The sequence below is a fragment of the Ochotona curzoniae genome, unplaced genomic scaffold (assembly GCF_017591425.1).
Source record: "Ochotona curzoniae isolate NIBS_2020 unplaced genomic scaffold, NIBS_Ocur_1.0 scaffold_3208, whole genome shotgun sequence".
Lineage (NCBI taxonomy): Eukaryota > Metazoa > Chordata > Mammalia > Lagomorpha > Ochotonidae > Ochotona > Ochotona curzoniae.
Window position 1 is genome coordinate 31,540,466 of NW_024467106.1, and position 12,123 is coordinate 31,552,588.

General features: G+C 43.0%; 1 protein-coding gene across 1 annotated transcript in view; it reads right to left on the reverse strand.

The window, feature by feature from the left end:
- LOC121144949 (phospholipid-transporting ATPase FetA-like) overlaps positions 1 to 12,123 on the reverse strand; it is a 50,914-nt gene that overhangs the window by 14,767 nt on the left and 24,024 nt on the right. The window contains exons 12-15 of the mRNA XM_040963593.1: positions 11,599 to 11,642; positions 5,606 to 5,768; positions 2,698 to 2,886; positions 1,002 to 1,117 (exon numbers count right to left, since the gene is read on the reverse strand). Of these exons, the coding sequence (XP_040819527.1) occupies positions 1,002 to 1,117; positions 2,698 to 2,886; positions 5,606 to 5,768; positions 11,599 to 11,642 (512 nt within the window). The remainder of the gene's footprint in view (positions 1 to 1,001; positions 1,118 to 2,697; positions 2,887 to 5,605; positions 5,769 to 11,598; positions 11,643 to 12,123) is intronic.

Below are 12,123 nucleotides of genomic sequence, written 5' to 3' on the forward strand. Positions count from 1 at the left end.
TTCCTGTACAAGTCTTTGTGTGGGTGTAGAGTATCATTTGTTTAGACACACACCTCAGGGTAGAAAGGAAAGTTTGTGTGATAACCTTATACTTGACCTTTTGGGGAAATGTCAGACCCTTTTCCAGAAGAGCCTGTACTGTCTTACCTTCCTAAAAACAGTGTATGAGGGTTATAATTTCTCTACATCCTTGTTGACACTCACTGCTGTCAGATCATCTTTTTTTACATTAGCCATTCTAGGTCAGTATAAAATGATATCCCAAAATTTTGATTTACATTTTTCTGATGATTAAAATGATGCTGAGCATCTTTTCATATGCATACTGGCTATTTGTTCTGTGACTTCTGGTTAGGTAGTAACATAGAGTCAAGCTAATCTATTTATTTAAACATAACAATGAATATAAAAATGTTCATCTAACCCTCTCCATCTTTTCATTTACTCCTTATTCCCACAACCCTTTCTATGTCCGGCTATAGGAGTAGAAGCCCCAGAGTGCAAATCTGCTTTTTTCCCTCCTTAGGTCAGTAGGCTTAGTCACTTTTTCTTTCTCAATGATCTGGAATCCAAGAGGGGGACAGTGGGGTGGCGTCTTTGGGGATTCCAATCCTGTGGACAATGGAGGGAGCTACCCAACAGCTCCCTAACTTGCTCAGACCTGGGGCTTGCTGCTCTCTACCCTAAAGGAAGTGCGTTCCCATGGAGGCCGCTGGGAGAGGGCCTCCCCGTGGCTGCAGACAACCCTGACCTCAGTACCCTCTGAGCCAGGAAGGATTCTGACTCTGCAGTTGCTCCCACAGACACAGTTGCTGATGCCTCTGGGTTCTGGCCCCATCCAGCTCACTGAGACAGAAGTTGGCAATACACTCCACAGATAAGAGACGCAGATACTAGTGTACTCCAATTCAAAATCACACAACCATAGGGACACAACTATGGACTTGTATCTGCAGACAGAGATCCCATTGAGAGCCTCCCTACCCCTGTGACCTACTCACGTCTAAATGCTCCATGGTCGTGTTACAAAGGGAAGCACAGGATGAGTGAAGCAGCTCACAGATGATGGTGTCAGCACCCTTGCAGAACAGCAGGACCCGATCGTCAGGTGTCCGCACTGAAACAAGTAGATTGGGCATCGTGACCGTGGGGACCTATGGTCTGGGTGGCCGAGGGACAGCAGCAGGCTGTGTTGCCTATGACATTTGTGATACCTTTGGAGGCTAAGCATGGAGATGATCGATAATGTGGTGATGGCTGGGGACAGTGAATGTGTTTGTTACTATCCGTGGAAGACTCTGAGACACAATCACACAGAAACTCTCAGTTCCGAGCCCAGACCAGCACCCTCATCTAATAAGGCCCAAGGCTGAAAGACATTCTCAGTCTGAGGCCCCAAACTACTAGCAAGAACAAGATGGGATGGTTTTCCCTTAGACAATTTCCCCTGGTATCTGTAGGGAAATTGGTTGATTCCAGGAATCCCACAGGTATGAAAACCTGCAGATACCCAAGTCCCTTAAACAACATGGTATCGTTTAAGGGACTTGAGCATCCTGAAGTGAAATCTGCATACAAGAAGCAACCTACAACCCTATATTTGTAGCAGAGCAACCCACAATAGCAAAGATGTGGAAACAATCTAGATGCCTATAAAAAAAATGGATAAAAAAATGGTCTCAACCAGAGACCATTATGTTCAGCGAAATATGCCAATCCCAAAAGGACAATTATCATTTTTTCTCTCTGATATAAGGCAACCTTTATGCAAAAGACAAAATCAATAGATATATAGGTAAATAAGTAGATATTTATAATCTCATTGATGAACCATATAATGGAGACTAGTATACCGGGAAGTGAAGATATGCTGCAGTATGCATCTCTACTCCCAAATAGAAGGAGGATCCCTAATGAAATAGTCGAATATACCTTTACAATATGATTCTAGATTTTCTACCTTTGCCTATACCTCCAATGCTGTGATACACAGAATGTTCAACTTGTTACTATTACTAAAGGACTAAACTTCTGTGATAATACAGGGGAAATTGTGTGAGGAAAAAATGGAGAGGGATGAAGAGGTGGGAAAATCTCTATATCTACAAAACTGTATCATAGAAAATAATAATGATAAATAAATAAAATATAAAACAACCCCCTCGAAAAAACCATGGCATTGTGTTTGTTGTATTCCCTGCTGTATACTTTGGATCTGTTCTATTTTACTGATGATACCTAACAGTGTAAGTGCTAGGTAGATAGCCACCAACTTGTATTATTTAGGGAGCAAGAAGGAAAATATGTTATGTTCACTACAGATGCAACTTTTCTTCCCAAATATTTTCAACCCACATTTGACTGACTCTCTTATGTGGAAGCTGCAGCAATGAGGGCCATTGATATGATCTGCTCCCCTCCCTCGATGTTCAGGCTTCATGAGTTTATTCTCTGTCCCCACCTTGGCTTTGAGAGCACTGCCAAAACATCACCCAGGAACACCAGAGAAGAGCCTCCGTGTTTGGCAGCCAGCCCCTTAAGTGTGTGTATAAGGGAAAGTGAGAGAAGGTGGAAATGACTCTGTGTGAATTTTTGAGGCACAGTATCTGTGGGGAGGAATGTTGTGAGAGAGAAAACCCATGTGTGAACACGTGTGAAGCTCAGCGAAGGAGTGTGGGTCAGGTAGGGGCTACCTACCAATGACAGACATCCTCTTGCGTACATTGTTGAAGTCCAAGATTGCCAGCAGCTGGTAGATTTGCGTCTTCCCCATTTCCACCACTGTAATCGTCTCTGATGTGCGGGAACGGAACACAAAGCCAAAGTTTCTGGCAGCCGTGACCAAGGCACCTTCGTCCGGGGACTGAGCCTGGTATACAAGCTCACCTGCCAGAGAGAAGAGAGCCATCAGAGCCCGCATGGGTGAGCTCTGCCATCCACTCAGAAGTGACACTGCCGACATAATGGAGCCCAGAAGAGGACCTCTGTCTTCAGAACTTGCCCACAAGTTTGCCACTAAAAATCTACATTGCATAGAACTTGCATGTCACTTTTCCTTTTGAATATTTTCAACTCATTCCACCGACCTGGGTTAGTATTGCAAAAACATAGGGTACAGGCAATGTATACAAACAAACAAGACAAGGGCAGCTACTCCACAATTTCAGTAGGTAGAGATGGTTCAGGGATCTGGCTAAAAATCCAGGCTTCTGGGCCCCAAACAAACTTGTTTGAATCCAGAACTACAAAATCTGGTAGGAAACTGAATTTCTAACATATCTCCTGGGTAATTCTCATGAACATAGAGTAAGATGCTCCTACATAGAGCTGGCCACATTTTGATAAACACTGCTTTAAGTTGATCAGCTTGATAGTTAAGCAAACTACTAAAAATATGTGTGTGAATTAATGTTATCACCCATGAGACTAAACAGGGAAGCTAAATGATTCACTCTGTGGAATTAACCTTTCTATTTGATATTACTCAAGATGTTTCCAGATCTCTTATGTTAGAATACTATCACATCCTGTGGTATATTTTTGACCTTCGGAAAGTCAAAATGATTTTTTTACAGTGCTCCAATAAGACTTTTTGGATGCTGAAATATGAATTTCATATAATTTTTATGTTACATAAAACTATTTAAACTTTTCCCCCCAAATGCTCAAAGAAAACAAAAACTATTTTTAGGTTTTATACAACCAGACAATGGGTCATAGATTGTTGACCCACCCCTAGCACAAGAAACAACTGGCTTCATTATCACATGAAAGAAATGTTATCATGTTGCTTAAAATCATACATGTCTGGACTACACAGTTTTGGCACAAACATGGTAAAGGCAAGAACATGTAACTACTTAGTGGTATTTTAATCAATGCCAGTCTGTGTGGCCTCATTTGGCATCTTATTTTTCCTTGAGTATTGGCAATGGATACATACATATTTGCAATTTGATTTTTAAGGGCCCGGCGCGGTGGCGCAAGTGGTTAAAGGTCCTCGCCTTGCACGCCCAGGATCCCATATGGGAGCCGGTTCTATCCCGGCAGCCCCGCTTCCCTTCCAGCTCCCTGCCTGTGGCCCGGGAAAGCAGTCGAGGACGGCCCAAAGCTTTGGGAACCTGCACCCACATGGGAGACCCGGAAGAGGCTCCTGGCTTCGGATCGGCATAGTATCGGCCCATTGCGCTCACTTGGGGAGTGAATCATAAAATAATAAAAATAAATCTTTTATTTTTATTTTATTTATAAAAATAAATCTTATTATTTTTTTATTGGAAAGGCGGATATACAGAGAGGAGAGACAGAGAGGAAGATCTTCCATCCAATGATTCACTCCCCAAGTGAGCGCAATGGGCCGATACTATGCCATTCCGAAGCCAGGAGCCTCTTCCGGGTCTCCCATGTGGGTGCAGGTTCCCAAAGCTTTGGGCCGTCCTTGACTGCTTTTCCGGGCCACAGGCAGGGAGCTGGAAGGGAAGCGGGGCTGCCGGGATAGAACCAGCGCCCATATGGGATCCTGGGCGTGCAAGGCGAGGACCTTTAACCACTTGCGCCACCGCGCCGGGCCCAAAATAAATCTTTTTAAAAAAAGATTTTTAAAATAGGTATCAATAAGATTCTTGTGAGTGAGGTAGGTGAGGAGTGTAACTTTAAGTTGGATATACTGTGTCTGCTGGGCAATTAAGGCCAATTTTTGTGTGTAAACACAGATGCCAATTATGCTTCCAATAATAACAGTTTGTTGGAATGGCTGGCCACTGGCTGGGCTGGATCTTATGGGAACTGGAGAAGGCAAAGTCAGAAGAAGCACTATTTCCCATGGCCTTCTTGATTATAGGATTTTTGGCAAAGAACTCACTCTCTTTTTTCTTTGGTTTCTTTCTCTATAAAATAGTGGTCATTTTTCTGGTTTCGCCTGACTGTTGTGTAGATTGGAGGAGATAAAATAAATGGGAGTAAAATGTATAAAACCATAAAGTGATATTTAAGTACACATAAAGTATGAACATTGGTGAAAATATATTGAAGAATACATTGACTTCAAAGGATTCACTTAGCTGCCTAAACTGCTTGTTAAGGAAAAAAAGAAACCTGTTAAGCTGATAACCAGCTGCTCCTCAGTCCTTATTTTTAAAAAAGATTTGGTGACTTGATGGATGGCACAACTTCTCTGCAGATTTTCACACTCTTAAATGCCACATTTTCTTAAGGTTACTAAAGAAACCAGGATGTGTGTGTGGAGGCACCTTTAAATAGTGAAGTGCCAAGAGGACTACTCAACGCTTCCTTCATGAAGTCTTGTCAGAGAGTGGGCCTGATCTCAGGGACAGTTTCAATGGACTCTGACAGCACATCACAGAATCTCAAGATCAGGAGCTTTTGCCGGAGCACCACATTGGACCAATGACTGGATCTGCATTTAAGGTGAGAGCTGTTTTCTGCTTGAGAGCATCTGCAGTGACTGCAATCTCACTGCTTATCCTCACCGTCCATCAGCTGTTGAATATTCGGCCATTACCAATCCTAACAAATACATCCATTCGCAACCCACCCAGACTCTGCCACACATTCCCAGTTCATGAGGCCTGAGCTCCCTCCTCACCTTCTACTTTCTCTTCGGACATCACCGTGTGACACAATGACAGTGACAGGAAAAACAAGCATACCCAGTGATCTCCCTTTTTCACAGCATCTACCAAAGTCTTGTCATAAAACGAAAACTTAGGATCAGCCAATTTATTGTAGGTGAAGTCAACCTTGTTTCTCTGTGAACAGAAAATTCAGAACACATGTCTCAGCAGCAGCTCGGCACTTTATAGGTGATCACTTTGAAGGACCATTTCTGGAATGTGATGGGAACACCGAACAGGATGAGAAGGGAGAAGCAAGCTAAGCTCGTTTCTAAAGCCATCGCAGCCCTGACTGGGATCGTCCATTCACTGGGGCCATGCTGATCCCAGGCCCTTCTTCAGCCCAACTATCCTGAATGATTAATGGTCATCTCCAAACTCTACCATTCCCAGTCCCAACACCATGGGCTTTGAGGGGACAACTGTTCCCTGTTAGGCAATAGTGTCTGGAAGGTCTTCCTTATGGTGGTCCTCTGATTTTTGGAGTGGACAAGGGAACAAGAGAACAGAGTCCCAGGAATGGTGGGACCACCGTGTTTCACTATTCCTGTTTAGCTGCATCAGTGTTCAAAGGGGAACTGGTGAGGAATACTGCAAAATAGGGGCAGGCCACATGACAAGAAAGCCTCAGTACATGCATGCTGTCCACAGAGTTAATTTTGCTTCATTTGCCTGCCTCTACTACTCATGAATATTTTCTGTAGGTGTTCCTACCTTAGTCCTCTCCTCCCTCTTTGGACCTGCTATCCACTAACAGTTTCCATGGCTGTGACTCTGGCTCCTTTCTAGACAGTGACTCTGAGGAACCCTTTCAGTGAGCCCTTTCAGTGGAGCTGTAGGTGGCCGCCTTGGGAAGACACAGGTTTTTCTGGTTGGTCCTGGAGTGTAATGTTATTAACATGTTTGTGCAACCTTTAGCAGTACTTGTAACCATCTTTCCCCACTGTTTTCTGTAGATGTTTCCTGGTCTGAGCCCCAGCCTGTGAAGTTCAGACATAACTTTCCTGCTTGGTTCTACCTCAGGGAAAGGGCAGTTTGTACTGAATTGCACCGGTCCTTTTCTGTATCTCACACAAAGGATATTTATCAAAGGAAGTGTGGTCAGACAAGTCCTTGACCTGGTAAAACATAGACTAACGAACACAGTTCATCATTTTAATAATGTATCATTATGCCTTATATAGTATTTCCTGAAGTTTTTCTAGAATTGGACTCATCCTAGCATGTTCTTTGAAACTAGAGGCTGGTGAGTCAGGGCTGGCACTGTGGTGTAGCAAGTTAAGCTCCTATCTGCAGTGCCAGTATCCTAAATAGGCACCTCTTTAAGACCTGGGTGCTGTACTTCCAATCCAACTCCCCACTAATACACCTGGGAAAGTGGAACATGGCCCAAAGCATATGGGCTCCGTACCCATGAGGGAGATCCAGAGAAAGCTCCTGGGTTTTTTCTTTGGTCTGACCTAGTTCTGGCTCTTTGCAGCCATTTGAACCAATGTATGCAATTAAATAGATATAGTTCCATCTCCTTTTCTGTCTTTATATAACTCTGCTTTTCAAATAACCTATAGATATATATGCAAATATATATATATATATAATTTTTTTTTACAAACTGAGGCTTGGGCCTGGCACAGTAGCCTAGTGGCTGAAGTTCTTGCCTTGCTCTCCCAGGATCCCATATAGGTACCAGTTCATATCCTGGCTGTTCCATTTCCCTTCCAGCTCTCTGTCTGTGGGCAGGGAAAACAATAGAGTACAGCCCAGAGTCTTGGAACCCTGCACCCATGTGGGAAACCCAGAGGAGGCTCCTGGCTCCTGGCTTCAGATCGGCTCAATTCCAGATGTTGCAGCTACTCGGGGAGTGAACCACTGGATGGGAGATCCTTCTCTGTTTCTCCTTCACTCTGTAAATCTGACTTTCCAATAAAAATAAATAAATATTTAAGAAAACAGAGGCTGGTGAGTGTGAGAGATAAGCTGAGAGAGGTAAGAGACCCTGCATTACCTTGCTGCTCACAGATGTTACTGTGGTTTTCTACTCGAGGAGAGACCAGCACCTTTGTGCCTGAGGATGTCTCCAGCAGCAGCATGGAGAACATGCTGAACTAGCAAGATGAGAAGCAGGAAGACCAGTTGGACCATCTGGGGATCCACAATTGAGAAATAGAAAACTATTCTGAATTCTTCCTCTCCTTCACTCTTCATACCCAAAATGCTCAAAATCATTTCCTTAATTTAGTAGTTTTGAAAATTAATTCATTTGTTTTATGATACAGTTCAATGGCTCTGGGACCTCCCCCTCCTCAACCCCACTGATTTCCCCCTTTCGTCGTCACTACAGTATAATGTCTGCTCTAGAGCCAGCTGTTGCTCTCTCCCTCCAGACAGGTAAGAGGCAGAACTGGCTTGGAGCTGCCATGCAGCATGATTGATCTGAGAGGCAGCATTCAGGAGTAACTCTAAAATTGAAAGCCAAATAACCCATTAAACAAAGCCAAATGACAAATCCAATACTAGATAAAATGATGAAAAACAGGGAATGTCAGATGAGAGGAAGTAGATTGAGAATGGAGGGAAACAGGCTGCACGTGAGGAAGCTCTGAGTTGCAGTGATAGCCATGCACAGAAGGAAGCTGGCAAGGATTCCTAGAATATTGGAGGTAATCAGCAGCTGACAGCATGCTAAACCATGATGGTGCGTGTGGAAACTATGCAGGTAGAGCAGAGGTTTGTGAACAGAGCCTGGAGAACATCCGTACCCAAGGCAAGGAGATCAGAAAAAGTGACTAGACAGGGAGGGCAATGTAAGAAGAGAGTCATGATGTAATAGAAGGCAAGGGACACAAGAACCTCAAGAAAGGTGAAGCCGAAGGGTGTTAAACTCTGCAGGCGTTGGGCCAAGGCTCAGCAAGGTAGTCACCAATGGTCTTGGTTAGGATAGTCACAGGGAACATGATAAAACATTTAGTCTGATTACATAGAGCAAAGAAAAAACTGAAGATAAGGTGAGGAATTCCAGGTTTCCGGAATCCCCTGTTTACTTCTTCGGCTCCTCATCAGTCTGCCAATGCAGGGACAAAGTAGTCTTGTTTTCCTTGAGCTTTTAGCACTTATTCACATTCTGACATATGCTAGACACTCCAGAAATATTTTGAATTCACTGATGAAGACAGATAATAGCTAGAGGAAATGGTAGGAGCAAGGAAGAGGTTCTGTGTTTTTCAAAAATATAAAGAAAAATTTTTTAAAAAATTTACCACTAGAGGTCACTTTTGGTTAATTGGCTACAGCTTTTAAATTGTTATTCAAAATGAATATTCTACTTCTTAAACAATTTACCTAAAAATTAAGCAGAAAGCACATGTAGGTCCACCTTACAGTTCCCTTAGAAACATTCATTTAAATTTTCTCCACGACTTTTTTTTTTTTTTTGCATATATGTGCCCTTATAGTTCACTTCTTATTGCTGGATAATATCCCAATTGCATGAACTACTAAGTGATTTTTATTGTTGATGGTTTTAAGATTTATTTATTTTTATTGGAAAGATGAACTTACAGAGAGAGAGGGAGACAGAGAGAGAGAGAGAGATATCGATCTTCTATCCACTGGTTCATTCCCTAAAAAGCCACAATGGCTGGAGCTGAGTTGATCCAAAACCAGGAGCCAGGAACTTCTTCCAGGACTCTGAAGTTGGTGCAAAGGGCCCAGAGGACTCAAGCCATCCTCTGCTGCTTTCCCAGTTCATAAGCAGGGAGCTGGATCAGAAGTGGAGTAGCTGGGACTCAAACCAGCCGTATGGGACACCAGCACAGCATGCAGAGGAATATCTGATACTCCATCATGATGGCCCCAACTAAGCAGTGTTTAAAGAAAGATTTGTTGCTGGGGAGAAAGAAACAGATCAAGGAATATATTTCAGATATTAGTAAGGAGACACTGCACGACTTTCTGAGGTTCCTGAAGAAGTAGGATGCAATAGATTCTAGAACATATAAAGCCATAGATATTAAAAGAAAAAAAGTGATATCTTCTTTGAGACTGAAGGAAAGGAAGCAAAAATAGGTTCCAATATGTGTGGAGATACACATATTTAGCTGCTAGCTTAGACATTTCTCAGTAAAATAAAGGGGTTTACCATCTGTTGCATCCCAGGGAGTCAGCAGAATGTGGTAGAAGGCTCCAAAGTGGTGGCTATTGGAAGAGCTAGTATGAAGGATAAACATGAAGCTGATTACCAACAGGTGAAAAGTTGGCCGAGTGGCAGTGAAGCCCAGGAGGGGAGGGAATCTGCCAACTTGCGGAGTTTTCCCAATTGCCAAGGTAGTGCTTGGTGCTCTGAGATTAGACATGAAGCAAGGTAGCTAGTTTGATTAATTAAAGGTTGAGATTTGTTGAGTGATTGAAGAATGGACAAAGGAGGACTGACAAGGTACTTAGGTAGCTCATGATCCTGGCACACAGCTGGGTAAGACAGAAAAAGAAGTCACAAGGGATGGATAGACCAGAGGAAAAAGAGCTGAGGGTTTGTAACTATTTTTTAAAATAAAGATTTCTTTGTTTTTATTGGAAAGTCAGATTCACAGAGAGAAGGAGAGACAGAAAGATCTTCTATCTGCTGATTCACTCCCCAGGTGGCCACAATGACCAGAGCTGAGCTGATCCGAAGCCAGGAGCCAGGAGCCTCCTCCAGGTCCCAAGACTTTGGGTTGTCCTCAACTTCTTTCCCAGACCACAAGGAGGGAGCTGGATGGGAAGCTGAACAGCCAGAATATGAACCAGCACTGATATGGGATTCCAGGCACATGCAAGGCAAGGATTTTAGCCACTGGACTATTGTGTCAGGTCCAGTTTATAACTATTGATGGGATTAAGAAAGCCATATGTATTTCAATTAAGGCAGGGAGAAGAGAGCTTTTTTTTTTTTTTCCCAAATGAAAGGATGGAGGCTATAGGTAGTTTGTTATTAGGAGAATGAGGATTCCAGTGATTTAATACAAACTGTTTTATGATCAGGCGATAGTGAGGATAACAAGATGGGGTAAGAAACTCGAGAGAGAGAGATCTTGCACCTACTGGTTCATTCCCCAAATGGCTGCAATGGATGGGTTTGGGCCAAGTGGAAGCCAGGACTCAGGTTCTTCATCTAGATCTCACACGTGGGCACAGGGCCCAGGCACTTGGGTCATCTCCTACTGTTTTCCCAGGCACATTAGCAGGGAGTTGGATCCAAAGTGGAGCAGTCTATAGTAGGATACTGGAGTCAAAGGTGCTGGCTTAGCCTGTTGTACCACAATGTCCGCTCCTGTGGCTACCCTGTGAATGACCTTTCTTGTTTGGGGGCTTTAAGGGAATAATGATCAGAAAAGCAGACAACAATCTATGTACCAGGATGTTGACTGAAATGGTATTTGTAATAACAAAAGAAAAGGAAAAGAACTTAAAGTAGGGGGTTGGTTATATACATGAAGGTATAGCACTGCAAGAAGAATTGGAAATGACACCCCCTTCAAATGATGCTGTAGACCTAGATCTACTGACATGGGAAGATGACCACGACGTGGAGCTAAGTGAACGAGGCAGGCATGGTTTGTGTTTCCGTGTCCCGCTCTTTCATCTGGATTGAGATGTGCACATTTAGCCCTGCATCCACACACTGAGACCCATCTGAAAGGATAAACTCCTACATTTGATGCTGCTTATCTAATGGGATGGAATAATTTTAACTTTATTCTTTACAATTTCTATGCTGAATTCTCTTTTGACAAGGAACATTTTTTAAAGAGGAACAAAAAGTGAATGAAAGATTTTCACCTAAAAAAAATTTGAAATCCTTCAAGTAGATATATGTCATTTCTGGTATTATGGGGGTTGTTCAAGCCTGAGTATTTCAGGGGCGAGGCTCCCCAGCAGCCCAGCCCCCTAGGCACCCACGTGTGCTTCCCTGACAGTTCCCATCACTCACCTCACAGGCTGGTACCTTCTCTCCGTTCTTGTCAGCAACATCACCTGTTGGTAAGTAAACAGGGCTGACTTACAAGGGCTTTAAAGGAGGAACTTTAAATACATTTTTATTGCGATTATCTACCAATGTCACAAACCTACCCTTCTAACCATTTTACATCCACCATGTTGCACAGCAGTCACCAGCAGTGGTTTTTCAGCACTCCAAATAGAAACAGCCCATTCTTCCCAAGCCCCTGGAAACCACAGTCTTTCTGCTTTATGAATCTGCACATTTGAGATATTTATTATAAACAGAACCAAACAATGTTTATTCTCTTTGGGTCTGCCTTATTTAATTTTAGCATAATATTTTCAAGGTCTATCCATACTATAGCATTAACAAACTGCATTACTTTTTCTGGCTGAATAACAATCCACGGTATGTACATACACATTTTGTATATCCACTCCCCGGGGTTATATCCATTTTGGGGTCTATCATCAATAATGCTGCAGTGAACAGTGGCACACATATATCTTTTTG